The sequence below is a fragment of the Ranitomeya imitator genome, chromosome 6 (assembly GCF_032444005.1).
Source record: "Ranitomeya imitator isolate aRanImi1 chromosome 6, aRanImi1.pri, whole genome shotgun sequence".
Taxonomy (NCBI): domain Eukaryota; kingdom Metazoa; phylum Chordata; class Amphibia; order Anura; family Dendrobatidae; genus Ranitomeya; species Ranitomeya imitator.
This window is the reverse complement of record NC_091287.1, coordinates 172,208,562-172,231,326: the sequence shown is the minus strand read 5'-3', so window position 1 is coordinate 172,231,326 and position 22,765 is coordinate 172,208,562. Positions and strand designations below refer to the sequence as shown.

The window sequence follows — 22,765 nt, the reverse complement described above, 5'->3', positions numbered from 1 at the left end:
ACGTTCCAACCATAAGACGCACCCACACTTTCCTCCCTAATTTGGAGGAAAAAAGTGTGTCTTATGGTCAGAAAAATATGGTATATAAAAAAACAAGCAATTTTCAGCCAAAAAGAAGACCCTTTTTAATATGTATTGTCATCCTTAAGGCATTCATTTAAACACATCAATAGTGAGTTCAATTTACAAGACCAAAAACATTTTTCCTATATAAAAGATAATCTATCAGAAGGTGTTTGCTATTTAATCAGAGAGCAGTATGATGTAGGGGCAAGAACCCTGATTCCATTTAAGTGTTAACTACTGGTCTGCTTGTTGTCATGTACACATGATATATCAAACTATAATATGGCTTTAAACATCTGAATCACAGTGTATACTTGAGCTACCGATAATTCACAAATGATTAGCTATCCAAACTCCAATATTTGAAGGTATCCATTCAACGTCAGAAAAACCGAAGTAAGTTGGACTATATCTTCAGTGATTCAAGTTAGACATAAAAGGGTTCTCCATTTTAAATGTTTTCTATAGGTTTGCAGCCTTATAAGACAGCAACAAAGATGGCCAGTACAGAGTGGCCTTTTCACTGCTGCACATGTCTATCTTAAGCTCATCAGCAATCTCATGACAGAATCATAGAGTGTTGATGGATTGTCATGACTGCCAGTTTGGATAATAAACAGGGCATAATCAACAGTTAGTGTGAGGCTGGGCTAACATGAGCGTAGATTCTCTCATGCAGACCAGTTATGTAAATGACACTCTGATAAAACTGTGATCAGCTTAGTGTGATCTAATTCTCTCAGATGAGAGAATCGCAGCACAGGTGAAGAGAAGCGGGAAAATAAGATTTCTCTATGTTCTCCATTGTGTGAGATTGCAGAAATCGGAGTGTACTTGGATGCCATCCAAGCGCAGTCTAATGTCTCAAATCTGTCCTAATAAAACATAAAACCAGCCGCCAACTCTCCTTCTCCCACCTGCTCTCCCTTTCTATGCTTCTCCTCACTGCTGGCGACATATCTCCCATCCCTGGACCCCCACAGCTCATGCCTCCCACTACTACCCCCTCTGTTGTGAATTCTGCTCTTGGGCTCCCTCCGGTGGTTATGAGTGGTAGTGCTGCGGTAGTTGGATCGCAGCATTTATCAGGTGTATCCATTTTTTGCAATTTGGGCTGGGCTATTTAAGTCCTGCTTTATCCTTTAGTCAGTGCCAGTTTTCCATTGTTTTTGGAGGATTCACAACCATACTTGGTCTCTCCTGGTCTGCTGTTCATTTCTTCAAAGATAAGTTCTGGCCTTGTTCTTGCTGTCCACCGGCTGTGGACCTTATAGTCTGTGCATTTTCTTGTTTTGTTTTGTCCAGCTTTGTGAAGGATTTTTTGCAGCCTAGCTTTGTCTCTGGAGATGCAGATATACCCTCCATGTCTTTAGTCAGATGTGGTGTTTTGTATTTTCTGTGGTGGATATTTTCTAGTGTTTAATACTGACCGCATAGTACTCTGTCCTATTCTTCCTTTTTAGCTAGTATGGCCTCCTATGCTAAATCCTGATTTCATGTCTGCGTATGTTATTTCCCTCTCCTTTCACAGTCAATATTTGTGGGTGGCTGTCTATACTTTGGGGATTTTCTCTGAGGCAAGATAGTTTTCCCGTTTCTGTCTTTATGGGTAGTTAGTTCTTAGGCTGTGTCGAGGGGTCTAGGGAGTGTTAGGTACCCCCCACGGCTACTTCTAGTTGCGCTGCTAGTTCAGGGTTTGCAGTCAGTAAAGGTACCACCTTCTCCAGAGTACGTCTCATGCTGCTCCTAGGCCACCAGATCATCACAGTACAACTGGCCAACAATGAGTTAAATGCATCTCAGAAGAAGGGAAGGAAGCTCTTGAGCCATTTTTTTTTCTCCAGTCTATTCTGTGTTCTCTTCCCTCTTAATCTCTGGGTGGCTACGGAACCTAGTATTAACATGAATGTTCAGGAGTTAGTTTCTCAGGTGGATCAGCTTGCTGCTAGGGTACAGGGTATTTCAGATTTTATTATTCAGACTCCTGCCTTAGAACCTAAGATTCCCACTCCTGATTTATTTTTTGGTGACAGATCCAAATTTTTGAGTTTCAAAAATAATTGTAAACTGTTTTTTGCATTGAGACCCCGTTCTTCTGGTGATCCCATTCAGCAGGTTAAAATCATCATATCCTTGCTGCGTGGTGACCCACAGGATTGGGTATTTTCCCTGGAATCTGGCAATCCTGCTTTGCTTATTGTTGATTCTTTCTTTCAAGCATTGGGGTTATTGTATGATGAGCCTAATTCTGTGGATCAAGCTGAGAAGATCTTGTTGGCCCTGTGTCAAGGTCACGAAGCGGCAGAATCGTATTGCCAGAAATTTAGAAAATGGTCTGTATTGACTAAATGGAATGAGGATGCCTTGGCGACAATTTTCAGAAAGGGTCTTTCTGAATCCGTTAAAGATGTTATGGTGGGGTTCCCCACGCCTGCTGGTCTGAGTGATTCTATATCTCTGGCCATTCAGATTGATCGGCGCTTGCGCGAGCGCAGAGTTGTGCACACTGTGGCGTTGTCCTCCGAGAGGAGCCCTGAGCCTATGCAGTGTGATAGGATTTTGTCTAGAGCTGAACGACAAGGATTTAGGCGTCAGAATAGGTTGTGTTTTTACTGCAGCGATTCTGCTCATGTTATTTCTGATTGCCCTAAGCGTACAAAGAGAATCGCTAGTTCTGTTACCATCAGTACTGTACAACCAAAATTTCTGTTATCTGTGACCTTGATCGGCTCATTATCGTAATTTTCTGTCATGGCATTTGTGGATTCAGGCGCCGCTCTGAATTTAATGGACTTAGAATTTGCCAGACGTTGTGGTTTCCCCTTGCAGTCTTTGCAGAACCCTATTCCTTTAAGCGGGATTGATGCTACACCGTTGGCTAAAAATAAACCTCAGTTTTGAACACAGCTGACCATGCGCATGGCGCCAGCCCATCAGGAAGATTGTCGTTTTCTGGTGTTGCATAATTTGCATGATGATATTGTGCTGGGTTTTCCATGGTTACAGCTACATAATCCGGTGTTAGATTGGAAATCCATGTCTGTGACTAGTTGGGGTTGTCAGGGGGTTCATGATCACGTTCCTTTGATGTCGATTTCCTCTTTCCCCTCTTCTGAAATTCCTGAGTTTTTGTCAGATTTCCAGGATGTATTCGATGAGCCTAAATCCAGTTCCCTTCCACCACATAGGGACTATGATTGTGCTATTGACTTGATTCCAGGTTGTAAGTTCCCTAAGGGTCGACTTTTCAACCTGCCTGTGCCAGAACATGCCGCCATGCGGAGCTATATTAAGGAGTCTTTGGAGAAGAGGCATATTCGGCCATCTTCTTCACCATTGGGAGCAGGTTTTTTTTTTGTTGCCAAGAAGGATGGCTCCTTGAGACCGTGTATTGATTATCGCCTCTTGAATAAGATCACGGTCAAATTTCAATAGGGGCTAGCTGGTTTACTAAGATTGACCTTCGAGGGGCATATAATCTTATTCGTATTAAGCAGGGTGACGAGTGGAAAACTGCATTTGAAACGACTCTCCTGGTCTGCTGTTCATTTCTTCAAAGATAAGACTTTATAGTCTGTGCATTTTCTTGTTTTGTTTTGTCCAGCTTTGTCTGTGAAGAATTTTTTGCAGCCTAGCTTTGTCTCTGGAGATGCAGATATACCCTCCATGTCTTTAGTCAGATGTGGTGTTTTGTATTTTCTGTGGTGGATATTTTCTAGTGTTTTAATACTGACCGCATAGTACTCTGTCCTATTCTTCCTTTTTAGCTAGTATGGCCTCCTATGCTAAATCCTGATTTCATGTCTGCGTATGTTATTTCCCTCTCCTTTCACAGTCAATATTTGTGGGCGGCAGTCTATCCTTTGGGGATTTTCTCTGAGGCAAGATAGTTTTCCCGTTTCTGTCTTTAGGGGTAGTTAGTTCTTAGGCTGTGTCGAGGGGACTAGGGAGTGTTAGGTACCCCCCACGGCTACTTCTAGTTGCGCTGCTAGTTCAGGGCTTGCGGTCAGTAAAGGTACCACCTTCTCCAGAGTACGTCTCATGCTGCTCCTAGGCCACCAGATCATAATACTCCTCCTACCACTCCCTATCTAATATGAACTACCGCAATGTTTCTAACATAAAACCCGTACCTCTGATGCCCACCCCCTTCTCCCTCTCTCTGGAGTACTCTGGAATACCCGCTCAATCTGCAATAAACTTCATGTGATTCATGACCTTTTTCTCTCTCGTAATCTTGCCTTCCTCGGCCTCACAGAAACATGACTAACACACTCTGACACCACCTCCCCTGCTGCATTGTGCTATTGCGGCCTCCACTTCACCCCCACCCCTCTCCCCAGAAACAGACATAGTGGAGGAGTGGGTCTTCTCCTTTATTCTACTGCACCTTTAACCCAATCCCACCTCTACCCTCCCTTATCCACCCCTCTTTTGACGTCCACTCTGCCTGCATTTACTCTCCCTCTAACCTCCAAGTGTCCGTCACATACCGACCTCCGGGCCCGGCCACTGCCTTTATTGACCAATTCTCCACCTGGCTTCTTCACTTTCTTTCCACTGACATTCCCACTATCATCATGGGTGACTTCAACATCCCCACTGACACCTTAAGTCAACAGCCTCCAAACTTCTGTCCCTTACTTCATCTTTTGGACTTACTCAGTTGTACACTGCAGCCACCCACACAGATGGACATACACTAGACCTGGTCTTCACCCGTCTCTGCTCTCTATCTAACTTCACCACTTCCCCTCTCCCTTTATCCGACCACCATCTGCTCACTTTCTCATCCCTTTCTTCACCGGTCACCCATGTCCAGCAACACCCCTGCAGAAACCTCGCACACCTAGACACCCACACACTCTCTGACGTTATCCTACCACTGGCATCCACATCCTCACCTCACGACACAGACAGTGCCACTGCTTTCTGCAATGCCACTCTCGCATCAGCTATTGACATGGTTGCCCCTCTCATTCATGGCAGAGTGCGAAGTATCAATAGACAACCCTGGCACAATAACATCACTAAAAAGTTCCGGCAAGTGTCCAGGGATGCAGAGCGGCGTTGGAAGAAAACACATTTGCAAGATGACTTCACTGCATTCAAACAGGCAACACTCACTTTTAAATTTACTCTCACCTCTGCTAAACAGGCCTAATTCAGAACCCTTGTATCTTCCCTATCCTACAACCCCAAACAGTTATTCAAAACCTTTAAAGGGACTCTGTCACCTGAATTTGGCGGGACTGGTTTTGGGTCATATGGGCGGAGTTTTCGGGTGTTTGATTCACCCTTTCCTTACTCGCTGGCTGCATGCTGGCTGCAATATTGGATTGAGGTTCATTCTCTGTCCTCCATAGTACACGCCTGCGCAAAGCAATCTTGCCTTGTGCAGGCGTGTATTATTGAGGACAGAGAATGAACTTCAATCCAATATTGTGGCCAGCATGCAGCCAGCGGGTAAGGAAAGGGTGAATCAAACACCCAAAAACTCCGCCCATATGACCCAAAACCAGTCCCGCCAAATTCAGGTGACAGAGTCCCTTTAACTTCATCCTCTGCCCCCACTGCATCCTCCAGCCTCCCTCATCTCTGCTGAGGACTTTGCCACACACTTTAAAAATAAGCTTGACCAAACAAGGCAAGTCTTCATTGTTAAACCACCACAACCCTTTTGTATACCAAACCAATGCCCAAACCCCATAACCTCCCTATCAAACATCACTGGAGGGGGGCTTAATTGTCTCATCTCCAAATCGCACCTCACCACCTGTGCGCTTGACCACATTCCATCCCACCTCCTCCCCAACCTCACCGCCACTATTATCCCATCCCTAACCCACCTCTTCAACCTATCACTAACTTCTGGCATCTTCCCTTCTGCTTTCAAACATACCACAATCACGCCAATCCTTAAAAAGCCAACCCTCGATCCAACCGCTATGTCCAGCTATCGCCCAATATCGCTGCTCCCATTCGCTTCCAAACACCTGGAGCACCACATCCACTCTGAACTTTCCTCCCATCTTTCATCTAGCTTGCTCTTTGACAATCTACAATCTGGTTTCTGCCCCATCGCTCAACTGAGACAGCGCTGACCAAAATTACTAATGACCTACTTACAGCCAAAGCTAATGGACACTACTCTTAACTTCTCCTTCTAGACCTGTCCTCTGCTTTTGACACAGTTGACCACTGCCTCCTGCTACAGATCCTCTCCTCCTTTGGCATCAAAGATCTTTCCCTATTCTGGATCTCCTCATAACTTTCCAACCACACATTCAGCATCTCCCACTCCCACACTACCTCCTCATCCCACCCTCTCTCTGTTGGAGTCTCCCAAGGCTCTGTTGTAGGACCTCTTCTCTTCTCAATCTATACACTTGCCCTGGGACAACTCATTAAGTCCCATGAATTTCAGTACTACCTTTATACTGATGACACTCAGATCTACCTTTCTGGCCCAGAATTCACCTCTCTGCGGTCCAGAATCTCGGAGTGTCTATCAGACATATCCTGCTTCTTCTCCTCTCGCTTCCTCAAACTCAATGTGGACAAATCTGAACTCATCCTCTTTCCTCCATGTCATAGATCTTCCTTACCTGACCTATCTTGGCAATTAACGACATCACGTTTTCCCTCGTACCCGTAGTCTGCTGCCCCGAAGTAACCCTTGACTCTGCCCTGTCCTTCAAACTGCAAATCCAAGCTCTTTCCACTGTCTGTGGCCTCCAGCTCAAAAATATCTCCAGAATCCATCCTTTCCTCAACCGTCAATCTACTAAAATGCTTGTGCATGCCCTCGTCATCTCCCACCTCAACTACTACAACATCCTTTTCTGTGGCCTCCCTGCTAACACCCTTGCACCTCTCCGGTCCATCCTTAACTCTGCTACCAGACTAATTCATCTCTCTCCTTGCAACTCCTCCACATCCCCCTCTGCAAATCTCTTCACTAGCTCCCATTCCCTCAGCGTATCCAGTTCAAATTACTAATACTGACCTACAAAGCCATCCATAACCTGTCTCCTCTATATATCTCTGATCTAATCTTCCAATATCTTCCCGCACGTAATCTCTGGTCCTCCCAAGACCTCCTTCTCTCCTCCACACTTATTCAATCCTCACCTAACCGCCTCCAAGACTTCTCCTGAATATCTTCCATCCTCTGGAATTCTTTGCCCCAACACGTCCGACTATCAACCACATTCGGATCCTTCAGACTGAAAACCCACCTCTTCAGGAAAGCCTACAGCGTGCACTGACCCCGCTGCCTCCTCACTACTACCGACGCTACCTCCTCACCAACACTGGAGCTCCTACAACCCTCAACCTACTGTCTCATTCCCAACCATCCTGTAGAATGCAAGCCCGCAAGGGCAGGGTCCTCGTCCCTCTGTATCAGTCTGTAATTGTTAGTTTGCTTATTGTCAGTGATATCTGTAATTTGTATGCAATCCCTTCTCATGTACAGCACTATGGAATCAATGGTGCTATATAAATAAATAATAATAATAATGTTTTCCACTCACCAACAGACTTGAATGGGTGAATGCCATCCGACTTCCACAACAGACATGCTGCAACTTTTTTACAATGCCAAATCTGTATGAAAAAAGAGGTGATCAGTAGTGCCCCATTGTATCACATTGGCACGAGTGCTATCCTATAAAACATCAGATAGTACTTGTCCGATATATACACTCATGTGAGCGAGCCCTAATATTGATAGGTATAATTATTTATGCCATATGGTGAACACCTTAACCCCTTAATGACCACCAATATGCCTTTTAACAGCGGCAGTTAATGGTACTTAAACCACAATGCCGCATTTTAATGGCGCTGAGAAATAAGTGTATAGCGCCCCCCACAGTGAGAATTTCTCCAGAGTCTCAGCTACTGGTGGTAGCTGAGACCCCAGAGAACATGATTTGGGTCACCTTTTACCAACCCCGCTGTTGCTTTCACCATTATTAACAGAATAACAGCATCCACAAAAAATATTCTGATTTTCCATTCAATTTCTCTCTCAACTGATGTGTTTGTACATCAGAGGAGAGAGAAATAGGGTCCCCGATCTCCCTCCCCAGTACCTCCGATGTCCCTCAAACCCCCCCGTGAAGTCCCTTGGGCCACCGGCGTCTTCGTCCGGGAGAAAATGACAGGCACATGTGCAGTGCACCCGAAGAGATCTGCCGGCTGACACCCGGCAACAATAGGACATTTTTCCTATTGGTTCATTTTGATAATAAAAAAATTAGTAAATCAACCCCCCCTTTATTAGCTAAAAATAATAAAATAAAAAATGTATTTATTTCCAATTTTCAATTAGGGTTGGAGTTGGACTAAAGTGTGTTGGGCTAAAGTAAGTTAGGCTAAAGTTAGGGTTAGGGTTGAGCTAAAGTTAGGGTTGGGCTAAAGTTAGGGTTAGGGTTGTGGTTATGGTTGGGATTACGATTATGGTTGGGATTAGGGTTACGGGTGTGTTGGGGTTAGGGTTGTGGTTAGGGTTAGGGTTGGGATTAGGATTAGGGGTGTGTTAGGGTTAGGTTTGTGGTTAGGGTTATGGTTAGGGTTGGGATTAGGGTTAGGGGTGTGTTGGGGTTAGGGTTGGAGTTAGAATTGGGAGGTTTCCACTGTTTAGGTATATGAGGGGATCAAATGCGACATGGCACCACCATCGATTCCAGCCAATATTGCGTTCAAAAAGTCAAACGGGGCTCCCTCTCTTCTGAGCCCTGCCTTACACCCAAACAGTGGCTTTTCCCCACATACGGGGTATCGGCATACTCAGGAGAAATAGCACATCAAATTTTGTGGTCCATTTTCTTCTGATAAAATTGTGAATATAAAATATTTGGTTCCAAAGTAAATTTTTTGTGCAAAAAGTAAAATGTTCATTTTTTCCTTCCACATTAATTTAGTTCTCGTGAAGCACTGGAAGGGTTAATAAACTTCTTGAATGTGGTTTTACACACATTGAGGAGTGCAGTTTTTAGAATAGTGTCACTTTTGGGTATTTTCTGTTACATTGACACCCCCAAACTCACTCCAAATATGAAGTGGTCCCTGAAAAAAAATGGTTTTGTAAATTTTGTTGAAAAATGAGAAATCGTTGGTTATCTTTTAACCCTTATAACGTCCTAACAAAAAAAAAAAATCTCCAAAATTGTGCTGATGTAAAGTAGACATGTGGAAAATAGTATTTATTAAGTATATTGTGTGACATATTTCTCTAATTTAACGACATAGCACTTCATAGCATATTTCTGCTTTTTTCATAAATAAACGCACGTTATATTGAAGAAATTTTACCACTAACATGAACATGTCATGAGAAAACATTCTCAGAATCAGCGGGATCCGTTAAAACTTTCCAGAGGTATAACCACATAAACTCTGATCAGAATTGTAAAAATTGGCTTGATCATTAAGTACCAAATTGACCCTGTCACTAAGGGGTTTAAAAGTTAATCAACAAAGTTCCATGTAGCCCATGATAGTTAAAATGTAAACAAAAATAATAATTCTGAAAAATATTGCATAGAAAGATTGTGAGGGGTTCTGTCAATAGTTTTCTCCATTCAAATTGAATGCATTGTCATATAGAGCTCTTAGATGTGTCAAGCTTGATGTATTTACTTGGAAACTCCATATCAGAATGGCTGTATAATACTTCTTGATTGTTTTCCTTCCTATCACACTGATTTTAATTTGAGCAGTATTCTGTCATTTGACATGAATTTTTACAGCAGTCCTGTCAGGTTTAAGAGATTTTGTTTAATAACATATGCAGTTTATATTATAAAATCTGGTGACATCCATTTTAATTGTTCAAATTATGCAAAACATAAAAAATATTTAATATATTTTTCCACCATAATGTAACAATTTACAGCATGAAGTTATCATGTTATTAATGGAACACAAAGAACACAGTAAAACTAAACTGTTCAATACATTATACTGTATGTATCCCAAACAGTCTCATTAAAAAGCACTTCTTAGCCCATGAAAAACCCAAGAAAAATTCAGATAAAAAATGTTCTTTTATCATTATTACTGATCTCGTAGCTTTCCTTAAATGGCAATAGAATGGAAATCGAGAATTAATAAAGATTTCATAACATTTCACATCAAAATATCTTTATAATTCTACAAGTAGCTATCGGTCATAGAATATGCATTAAAAATTATCACAAATTCATTATAAAGATCGGTCCATGCACTGAATATTTGTTCCTGAACTCTTTACGAAAACACTTGTCATGTAAGAAGTGATAAAGAATGTTACAATGCAAGTATTTCTGTTTTTTTTTGCCATGGCTTAGTCATACTGAGCAGCAGTTTTTTTTCTCTATGATGGCTATTTCTGGAATGAATGGACAATGCATCTCATTTAGGCCGGTTTCACACGTCAGTGGCTCCGGTACGTGAGGTGACAGTTTCCTGACGTACCGGAGCCACACATTAAAATCAATGCATCTGTGCAGATGTCATTGATTTTTTGCGGACCGTGTCTCCGTGTGCCAAACACGGAGACATGTCAGTGTACGTGGGAGCGAACAGATTACACGGACCCATTAAGGTCAATGGGTCTGTGTAAAACACGTACCGCACACGGACATTGTCCGTGTGCAGTCCGTGTGCTGTGCAGGAGACAGCGCTACTGTAAGCGCTGTCCCCCCCACTGGTGCTGAAGCCGCTATTCATATCTTCCCTGCAGCAGCGTTTGCTGTAGAGAAGATATGAATAATCGTGTTTAAAATAAAGCTCCATGTCCCCACCCCCCTCCCACCCCCTGTGTGCCCCCTTCCCAGCTGTTATTAAAATACTCACCCGGCTGCCTCACTGGCTGGCGCTGCTTCCTGTTCTGGCCGCATCTTCTACTGTATGAGCGGTCATGTGGGGCCGCCCATTACAATCATGAATATGCGGCTCCACCTCCCATAGGGGTGGAGCCGCATATTCATTACTGTAAATGAGCGGCCCCACGTGACCGCCCATACAGTAGAAGGTGTGGCCAGGACAGGAAGCAGCGCCAGCCAGCGAGGGAGCCGGGTGAGTATTTTAATAACAGCGGGGGGGGCGCACAGGGGGTGGGAGGGGGGTGGGGACATGGACCTTTATTTTAAACATGATTATTCATATCTTCTCTACAGCAAACGCTGCTGCAGGGAAGATATGAATCGCGGCTTCAGCACCAGATGCACGGGACAGCGCTAAACTTTAGCGCTGTCTCCTGCATGGTGCGTGTGGTACCCAGTGGGCACACGGGTGGCACACGTGTGCCACACATGTGCCACGCTGATGTGCCACAGAAACACACCGGTACATGGACACGGATAATTCCGGTACCGATTTTTCCGGTACCAGAATTATCTGGACGTGTGAGACTGCCCTTAGGTGGATTGGAGCGTTTTAGTGATACATTATGTGATCGCTGCATGCTTTGCTCTACCACTCAATGTATTCCTTATCCTATTATATGTTGTTGGTGTTCTAAATGTCAATTTTATTGGTTCTTCCAAAAGGGAACCAAAGGAAGAAAAACAAAACTACTTCTAGACCACCTATAGACTATAAATGACCAGGTAGCAAGCGTTCTATTCTGCAGTGATGTTCTAAAATGTCACTACTTACTAGAGCAGCTGTTAGACACATCCATACTTCCCATAGGGAAGGCAGAGTTGGTTTATTACCTTCTGTGCCTTCCAGATCGCTGTATACGCAGCTAAACAAGCTCTGGATTTACAGTTAATGGAAACACTAATGGCGCTACCTCTTCTAGACTCAGCAGTGATGTGATTATTGGGTGTAAAATGGAAGCAGGAGTTGATGGATTTAGGTGATTTTGATTATATAATATAGCAGCCCCAGATAGCTGTGAAAACAAGTAGAAAAATAAGCCTTTAAATGTTTTAAATGTTGAAATGCCCCTCCCCCCAAAAAAAGTATAGTAAAGTCTTTGGGGGGGGGGCCCATAAGGTCCTAAACAAGGTACTGCCTTTATGTTGTCCGCATATCACATGTGAACAACACATGACTGTTTTGTCAAAGCTAAGCACCATGAAATATATAAACCAGTTTTATTTAAAACAAGACACGCTAAATAACAAAAACACAGCATCATGTGAAGAATGCACTAAAAATTGCAATATAAAATGCAAGTAGTCTAATTTATCTGAATGGAGCAGAAATGCAGCCAAAAATCTGCAACAACAAAAACTCAGCAAATGCTCATTGTGGGAAAGTTGCTTAAGGGTTCATTCAGACATCACTGATTTTTCTTGTATGTGAAATAAAGGATCGTTGTTCATCAGTATTTTGGATCCAAATGTAATCAGTTTTTGGTCAGTTTTTACCATTAGGCAAAATCAGTACCGGAGATATCCGTGTATGTGTGTTTAATACGTGTGGCATACGTAGAGCAACCTTGTGCTGCCTGTGTGCCACATCAGTATCACACATACTGGCACCAAGGAATTATTGATTCCGTTCGTGCTGTTCCCCTACACTTGGTGCTGAAGACAGCTCTCATCATTATCCTCTGTTTGCGCTGCTACTACTCCCAACAGCCTACATCTGATGTTGTTTAAAACAGCGAGAGCACGCTGCGGATAATGGGAGTATTCATCAGCTGGAGCCTGCGCTATAAATAAATTAAAACTACTACGGGGGTTTCCCCTGTATTTTTGATAACCTGCCAGGCAAAACTGACAGCTGCAGGTAGCAACCCTCAGGCGTCCTTTCCATTTTTGATAACCAGCCAAGCTAAAGCTAACAGCAGGGGGCTAGTATTCTCAGGCTGGCAAAGGGCCATGGATATTGTCCCCAGTCTAAAAATAGCAGCACTCAGCCGCCCCAGAAAAGATGCGCTAATTCTGGCACTTTGCCCAGCTCTTCCCACTTGCCCTGTGGAGGTGGCAAGTGGGATTCATAGTTATGGGGTTGATGGCAGCTTTGCATTGTCTGTGACATCAAGCCCATGGTTTAGTAATCACACAGTAAACACACAGCAAGTATAAAATCTATTATTTGAAATAAAAACAAAACACTTTTCCTTTTTTATTTAAAAACAACAACACAGTTATACTCACCTAACTCCCATTCCATTGAAGCTCTCATCTCTATGGATGATTAAATAGCTTTAGATAAGTGCTTATCCGAATAGCTATAACGCTTCCTGAAAAGCTGCCTCAGTAACCCGGATACCTGGAGCGCTCCCGATAATCAGCTGTTCAGTGCCGCAGCTGAATGTGTCGCGGCTGACAGTCACAACACATGCATGGAGAGCCTGTTTGTTGTGACTGTCACACAGCCATGACACATGCAGCTGCGGCACCAAACAGCTGATTATGAGGACTGCTCCAGGTATCCGGGTTACCAAAGCAGCTTCGGGAAGCGTTATAGCTATTCGGATAAGCTCTTATCCAAAGCTGTTCGATCAACTCTACTTATCTCCTGTAATGAAACAAACATGAAAAACAAAAATTTCCCTCACCTGTCCGACACCATAATCCATGTATGGGGATAAACAACTTTAAACCTGGACCGTGCCAAGATGCAACCGTCCAGGTTGAGAACCATTGAGGAATGAGATGCTGCGAGTGCAGCATCAGTGACCAGCAGTGACACGGGGCAAGTGAGAAGAGCCAGGCAAAGGCCAGAATTGGCAAATCTAATGTGTTTTTTCTGGGGTGGCTGCAGCTGCTTTTTTTAGGCGGGTGGGGCAAGTATCCATAGGCCCATACCAGCCTGAGAATACCAGATCCCAGCTGTGAGCTTTAGCTTGTCTGGTTGTAAAAATGTGGGGGACCCCAAGCAGGTTTCTTAAATTATTTATTTAAATAATTAAAAAATCCAGCATGGGAACCCCTCTATTCTTGATAACCAGCCTTGCTGAAGGGTTGCAGACTGCAGCTGTGAGTTTTGCCCAGTTGGTTATCAATAATACAGGGGAACCTCACATCATTTTTTACATTTATTTATTTACTTAAAGAGCAGGCGCCAGCTGATGGATACTCCCATAAGCTGCCTCCTGCTTACAATGTTATTAGCAGCAGCAGGTGTCGGCTGATGGGAGTATAAGTTCCATCAGCTGCTGCTTGAGCTCACTGTTATAATTTGAATACAATTTTCAACACTCAAGGGAGAGTGTTGATAATAGCATTGATCAAGCTAGCATTGATAATAACAAGAGCAGAGGAGAATGATGAGAGCTGTCTTCAGCTCCCGGCGCCAGGGAATAGCACGAACTGTACCGCTGCTTCCCAGGCATCGGTACATGTCACATTGATGATATATAGATGACATCCATGTGTCATCAATACCCATGTGTGCGGGATGTTTTGCGACCTTTACTGCTGTTAAAAAAAGGACTTGTGCGCGCGCGTGTTTTTCTCACGGGCACATGGTCCGTATTTTGCCCATGAAACACAGTGACATGTGCACAGATGCGTGTAAGTGTCTCTGGTATGTGTGAAAACTGTCACCACACATATCAGACACACTAATGTCTGAAAAGCCCTTAGGCTGAGTAAATAATATAATTTGATAATGATGTGTATTTTAGAAAAGTCTTATCTCATCTGTCATCTGTCATTTCTGTTCATTTTAGGTGCTGAGTTTTGAAGAAGATTGTCCTAGAGCAGTGAAGCAGGACAGCATATCAGGTCAGAACACTTATGCCTTATGCCATAAAGGATTTTGTGTAATCTTATATATCCTTTTTTTTATGTGGTGACAAAACCAAAAAGAACAAATCATTATAATATAGCATTGCATAATAATTTATATGAAATACCAGCATTCTACATGTGGAATGTTGGCTCAGAAATTATCACAAGTTCCGTATGTTATTAGGTCACGTAGCAAATGCTTCCCTGTCTTTTGTTATATATTAAGGCTGTGATTCATCAAGAATAGCAATTTTCTCAACGGTCTTAATGACAGAGTAAGTTGGAGTCAAATGCCACTGATTCAATAAGAGACGCACACCTCTTAATAAATCAAAGTATCTGATGAGTGGCATGCACTTTTGTGAGTCACATCAGAAATCTTAGTCTAGTCTAACTAGAGTAATGTTTCTGATGTAGGAAACGCCACTGTTTTTTATGAGTTAGGCGAGCGATGTTGTTACGCCCCTGCCGCTCCCCCATTCGTCCTCAGCTCTGCCAAGATGGGCGTTGCTGGGAGAAACTGGCATGAAAATACCAAAAGTCGCTAATTTTTTGTTCAACTTTTAAGTTATATTTGGTGACTTGTCAAAGCACTTTACAGCAGAATTGTGTCAAAATTGCTTTGACAAATCAGGGCATTATATAAGCATGTTCACCAAAAAATACACTTTTTATAGCTTTTTACAGCTTTTTTAATATACATTTAAAGGGTTTTCAAAGCATACGGTATGTAATGTCTTAACCCATTATCTACCAATGTCCTTTTTTTGGGACGCCTAATCTTTAGCTTCTAGCAACTAAGATTTTATAATTTTTATAATTAGGTCCAATTTTTTGTGTTGTGTTTGTAAAATGAATGTTTTCAAAATAGGAAATCATGTCATTGTCATTTTTAATTGAATATTGGGATGCCCTTTTCTGAAAAATCTGTACTTGAAAACATTTTGCAAATTATGTTTCTGATTCATTAGGACCCAAATCATTAAAAATCTGTCATTAAAAAAATAATTGAAAATTGCCAATTTGGCAAGTAATGGGTTAACAAGAAAAAAAAAGATAATCAGGGACTCTATTGCGCAGTGCATTTCTGCACGTTCAGGTTCAAATCAAGTTGTGACAACAGAACTTATAAAAAATATTTCAGACGTGTCATGGAAAGTTTTCCACTGACGTGTTTTATTTGGGTTCATGCACCCCTTCTATAATTGATGACAATATTTCAAGTTCCAATGGAGTTCTGTGAGATTACTTATATACACCAGGTAACTTCTGCTATTTTTATTGTAGGGGTTTGCTATTTTTAATTTTAATACACACTCTCTGCTTCAGAACTCCAATTCTGATGAAAATCAGATCAAAAACACTGATGAAATTTGGATCATTTTTTACATACGTGAAAAGACTCTGAAGTGTGAATGAGCCCTAAGAGGGGAAATTGTTGTCTACCAGTGATCATTGTAGGTGTGCAGCATCTGAGCCGTGTTGTGCTATTTAGTAGGGTTGAGCGACTTTTACTTTTATAGGATCGGGTCGGGTTTCAGCAAACCCGACTTTTTCAAAAGTCGGGTCGAGTGAAATCGGCCGATCCTATAAAAAAGTCGGGCTCGGGGTCGGCCGAAACACGAAACCCAATGCAGTGCATTCGGTTTCCAATGGTTCCCAGGGTCTGAAGGAGAGGAAACTCTCCTTCAGGCCCTGGGATCCATATTTAAGTGTAAAATAAAGAATTAAAATAAAAAATATTGCTATACTCACCCTCGGACGCGCCCTGGTACTAACCGGTAGCCTTCCTTCCTTAGAATCAGCGCGTGAAGGGCCTTAGATGACGTCGCGGCTTGTGATTGGTCGCACGACCGCCCATGTGACCACTCGCGCGACCAATCACAAGCCGCGACGTCACCGAAGGTCCTTCAAGCGCTGATTCTTAGGAAGGAAGGCTGCCGGAAAGAAGCAGGGCGCGTCCGAGGGTGAGTATATTCCTATTAGGTATATACTCACCCTCGGACGCGCCCTGGTACAAACCAGCAGCCTTCCATCCTTAGAATGAGCGCTGTTATGGCTGGCAATCAGGCAACACAGCGTGCAATAATCAGCGCACATACAGAGATCTGGCAATAACCAAAAACAATAGGACGAGCTCTGAGACGTGGAATCTCTGTAGACTGCAGTACCTGATCTATCCTCACACAACTATAAGCAGCAGTGGATTGCGCCTAACAACTACCTATGCAACTCGGCACTGCCTGAGGAGCTGACTAGCCTGAAGATAGAAATACAAGCCTGACTTACCTCAGAGAAATACCCCAAAGGAATAGGCAGCCCCCCACATATAATGACTGTTAGCAAGATGAAAAGACAAACGTAGGAATGAAATAGATTCAGCAAAGTGAGGCCCGATATTCTAGACAGAGCGAGGATAGCAAAGAGAACTATGCAGTCTACAAAAAACCCTAAAACGAAAACCACGCAAAGGGGCAAAAAGACCCACCGTGCCGAACTAACAGCACGGCGGTGCACCCCTCTGCTTCTCAGAGCTTCCAGCAAAAGACAATAGCAAGCTGGACAGAAAAAAACAGAAAACAAACTAGAAGCACTTATCTAGCAGAGCAGCAGGCCCAAGGAAAGATGCAGTAGCTCAGATCCAACACTGGAACATTGACAAGGAGCAAGGAAGACAGACTCAGGTGGAGCTAAATAGCAAGGCAGCCAACGAGCTCACCAAAACACCTGAGGGAGGAAGCCCAGAGACTGCAATACCACTTGTGACCACAGAAGTGAACTCAGCCACAGAATTCACAACAGTACCCCCCCCTTGAGGAGGGGTCACCGAACCCTCACCAGAACCCCCAGGCCGACCAGGATGAGCCACATGAAAGGCACGAACAAGATCTGGGGCATGGACATCAGAGGCAAAAACCCAGGAATTATCTTCCTGAGCATAACCCTTCCATTTGACCAGATACTGGAGTTTCCGTCTAGAGACACGAGAATCCAAAATCTTCTCCACAATATACTCCAATTCCCCCTCCACCAAAACAGGGGCAGGAGGCTCCACAGATGGAACCATAGGTGCCACGTATCTCCTCAACAACGACCTATGGAATACATTATGTATGGAAAAGGAGTCTGGGAGGGTCAGACGAAAAGACACCGGATTGAGAATCTCAGAAATCCTATACGGACCAATAAAACGAGGTTTAAATTTAGGAGAGGAAACCTTCATAGGAATATGACGAGAAGATAACCAAACCAAATCCCCAACACGAAGTCGGGGTCCCACACGGCGTCTGCGATTAGCGAGAAGCTGAGCCTTCTCCTGGGACAAGGTCAAATTGTCCACTACCTGAGTCCAGATCTGCTGCAACCTGTCCACCACAGAATCCACACCAGGACAGTCCGAAGACTCAACCTGTCCTGAAGAGAAACGAGGATGGAACCCAGAATTGCAGAAAAATGGAGAGACCAAGGTAGCCGAGCTGGCCCGATTATTAAGGGCGAACTCAGCCAACGGCAAAAATGACACCCAATCATCCTGGTCAGCGGAAACAAAACATCTCAAATATGTTTCCAAGGTCTGATTGGTTCGTTCGGTCTGGCCATTAGTCTGAGGATGGAAGGCCGAGGAGAAAGATAGGTCAATGCCCATCCTACCACAAAAGGCTCGCCAGAACCTCGAGACAAACTGGGAACCTCTGTCAGAAACAATATTCTCAGGAATGCCATGTAAACGAACCACATGCTGGAAGAACAAAGGCACCAAATCAGAGGAGGAAGGCAATTTAACCAAGGGCACCAGATGGACCATTTTAGAAAAGCGATCACAGACCACCCAAATGACCGACATTTTTTGAGAAACGGGAAGGTCAGAAATGAAATCCATCGAAATATGTGTCCAAGGCCTCTTCGGGACCGGCAAGGGCAAAAGCAACCCACTGGCACGTGAACAGCAGGGCTTAGCCCTAGCACAAATTCCACAGGACTGCACAAAAGCACGCACATCCCGTGACAGAGATGGCCACCAGAAGGATCTAGCAACCAACTCCCTGGTACCAAAGATTCCTGGATGACCGGCCAGCACCGAACAATGAAGTTCAGAGATAACTTTACTAGTCCACCTATCAGGGACGAACAGTTTCTCGGCCGGACAACGATCAGGTTTATTAGCCTGAAATTTCTGCAACACTCTCCGCAAATCAGGGGAGATGGCAGACACAATGACTCCTTCCTTGAGGATACTCGCCGGCTCAGATAACCCCGGAGAGTCGGGCACAAAACTCCTAGACAGAGCATCCGCCTTCACATTTTTAGAGCCCGGAAGGTATGAAATCACAAAATCAAAACGAGCAAAAAATAACGACCAACGGGCCTGTCTAGGATTCAAGCGCTTGGCAGACTCGAGATAAGTCAAGTTCTTATGATCAGTCAATACCACCACGCGATGCTTAGCACCCTCAAGCCAATGACGCCACTCCTCGAATGCCCACTTCATGGCCAGCAACTCTCGGTTGCCCACATCATAATTACGCTCAGCAGCAGAAAATTTCCTGGAAAAGAAAGCACATGGTTTGAACACTGAGCAACCAGAACCTCTCTGTGACAAAACCGCCCCTGCACCAATCTCAGAAGCATCAACCTCGACCTGGAACGGAAGAGAAACATCAGGTTGACACAACACAGGGGCACAGCAAAAACGACGCTTCAACTCCTGAAAAGCTTCCACGGCAGCAGAAGACCAATTAACCAAATCAGCACCCTTCTTGGTCAAATCGGTCAATGGTCTGGCAATGCTAGAAAAATTACAGATGAAGCGACGATAAAAATTAGCAAAGCCCAGGAATTTCTGCAGACTTTTTAGAGATGTCGGCTGAGTCCAATCCTGGATGGCCTGAACCTTAACCGGATCCATCTCGATAGTAGAAGGGGAAAAGATGAACCCCAAAAATGAAACTTTCTGCACACCGAAGAGACACTTTGATCCCTTCACGAACAAGGAATTAGCACGCAGTACCTGGAAAACCATTCTGACTTGCTTCACATGAGACTCCCAATCATCTGAGAAGATCAAAATGTCATCCAAGTAAACAATCAAGAATTTATCCAGATACTCACGGAAAATGTCATGCATAAAAGACTGAAAAACAGATGGAGCATTGGCAAGTCCGAACGGCATCACCAGATACTCAAAATGACCCTCGGGCGTATTAAATGCCGTTTTCCATTCATCTCCCTGCCTGATTCTCACCAGATTATACGCACCACGAAGATCAATCTTAGTAAACCAACTAGCCCCCTTAATCCGAGCAAACAAGTCAGAAATCAATGGCAAGGGATACTGAAACTTAACAGTGATCTTATTAAGAAGGCGGTAATCAATACACGGTCTTAGCGAACCATCCTTCTTGGCTACAAAAAAGAACCCTGCTCCCAATGGTGACGACGATGGGCGAATATGTCCCTTCTCCAGGGACTCCTTCACATAACTGCGCATAGCGGTGTGTTCAGGTACGGACAAATTAAATAAACGACCCTTAGGGAATTTACTACCAGGAATCAAATCGATAGCACAATCACAATTCCTATGCGGAGGTAGGGCATCAGACTTGGACTCTTCAAATACATCCTGAAAGTCCGACAAGAACTCTGGGATGTCAGAAGGAATGGATTGCGCCTAACAACTACCTATGCAACTCGGCACTGCCTGAGGAGCTGACTAGCCTGAAGATAGAAATACAAGCCTGACTTACCTCAGAGAAATACCCCAAAGGAATAGGCAGCCCCCCACATATAATGACTGTTAGCAAGATGAAAAGACAAACGTAGGAATGAAATAGATTCAGCAAAGTGAGGCCCGATATTCTAGACAGAGCGAGGATAGCAAAGAGAACTATGCAGTCTACAAAAAACCCTAAAACGAAAACCACGCAAAGGGGCAAAAAGACCCACCGTGCCGAACTAACAGCACGGCGGTGCACCCCTCTGCTTCTCAGAGCTTCCAGCAAAAGACAATAGCAAGCTGGACAGAAAAAAACAGAAAACAAACTAGAAGCACTTATCTAGCAGAGCAGCAGGCCCAAGGAAAGATGCAGTAGCTCAGATCCAACACTGGAACATTGACAAGGAGCAAGGAAGACAGACTCAGGTGGAGCTAAATAGCAAGGCAGCCAACGAGCTCACCAAAACACCTGAGGGAGGAAGCCCAGAGACTGCAATACCACTTGTGACCACAGAAGTGAACTCAGCCACAGAATTCACAACAGAGCGCGTGAAGGGCCTTAGATGACGTCGCGGCTTGTGATTCTGATTCTAAGGAAGGAAGGCTGCCGGTTAGTACCAGGGCGCGTCCGAGGGTGAGTATAGCAATATTTTTTATTTTAATTCTTTATTTTACACTTAAATATGGATTCCGATACCGATTTCCGATATTGCAAACATATCGGAACTCGGGATCGGAATTCCGATACCAGATTCAGAAGATCGCCAACCTCACTTTGCCAAAAGTCGGCGACTTCTGAAAATGACTGACCCGTTTCGCTCAACCCTACTATTTAGTTCTCTCCTAGGGCATATAACTGTATAATACACACTGAACCGTTTTGTTTTTTGTCCCTCTTTACTAGGGCATATAACTGTATAATACATATTGAGGCATCTGGTCAGGGTTCTAGGATACACAACAGCATCTCATTTGTTTTCCTAAAACAATAAGAGCACTTTATGTGGGTCTGTCTGTGATTAGCTTAGCAGAGGGAACTTCCTATAAAAATGATATGAGTGACCAAGGGCTCATGTAGAATCTATGAAGCTATAATAAATCTGATGGGAGACCTACAGACTCTCCTGGCAGATTAGGGCCGACTTCCACTCACTGTCTTTTCTCCAGCGTCTTCATCATTTTGCATCTTAACTTTCAGGAGGGCAGAGCCAGAATCTCTGCTCTGCGCACAATTACATTAATTACACTGGTCAACGCAATTTTTCTGGCAAAATGTTTTAAAACATATTTTAAGTCAATTTTGGCTGCTGATTACGAATATGTACTACGTTTTTGGCTATCACATCAGGATTTCGAGATATTTTCAATTTTTGATGAAAATTACACCTAATGTTTTATGATAAAAACACATGATTTTCGGTACTACATTTTGTATATTTTTAATCAAGGAATAACAAAGATTACAAAGTCTATGTACAGCAAATCAAATATACTTACAGAATTAAACTACAAAATAAAAAAACACATATATATGGCACACAGATGAATGACAACTGGCAGTTATTTGAACTTTCTTTTCTTGGCTGATTTGTGATGTACAGCTTCTGGGTTGTCTCTCATCAAGCTCCAGCAATAGTCAGCCATCACATGTGAGTCCCACCGGCCTTGATACTGTTCTTCCATTGTTTTAATGTCCTGATGAAAACACTCCCCTTGTTCCTCGCTCACATCCCCAAGGTTCTCTGGAAAAGTCCAAATGGCTGTGTAAATAGTGAATCTTGATACTCATTCTACAGCCAAGATTTCGCAGACTCATTAGTAGCTCTTCCACAATCTCTTCATAGTTGTCTGCTTTCTTATTCCCTAAAAAATGCTGCACCACATTACAAAATGCATTCCAAGCTCTTTCTTCTGTCTCATTCATTGATGTGATAAAATTTGGGTCTTTCATAAGTTTTCTTATTTGAGATCCATCAAATATTCCAGCCTTTTTCTTCCCTTCACTAAGACCAGGAAAAGTTGAACATATATAGTTAAAGCATTCTCCACTGTGATTGAAAGCTTTGACAAACTGCTTCATCAATCCAAGTTTTATGTGTAAGGGAGGAAAGGCAATGTCCTTCCTATCCACTAGAGGATCATGGATGACATTCTTATCACCAGATGCCAAACCCTGTCGCTGAGGCCATTCAGATTTCACCCAATGCTCTGCTGTAGCTCTACTGTCCCAGTAGCACAGAAAAGAAGGGTGTTATCATAACAAATGGGAATTAAGCATGTTCAAAGAAAACAAAGA

At 43.5% G+C, this 22,765-nt stretch overlaps 1 protein-coding gene across 5 annotated transcripts in view; it reads left to right on the top strand.

Moving 5' to 3' along the window:
* ITPRID1 (ITPR interacting domain containing 1) overlaps window positions 1-22,765 on the top strand; it is a 360,448-nt gene that overhangs the window by 206,765 nt on the left and 130,918 nt on the right. For all 5 annotated transcript variants that reach the window (XM_069730308.1, XM_069730306.1, XM_069730305.1 and 2 more), the window contains one exon: window positions 14,696-14,750. In XM_069730308.1, the coding sequence (XP_069586409.1) occupies window positions 14,696-14,750 (55 nt within the window). The remainder of the gene's footprint in view (window positions 1-14,695; window positions 14,751-22,765) is intronic.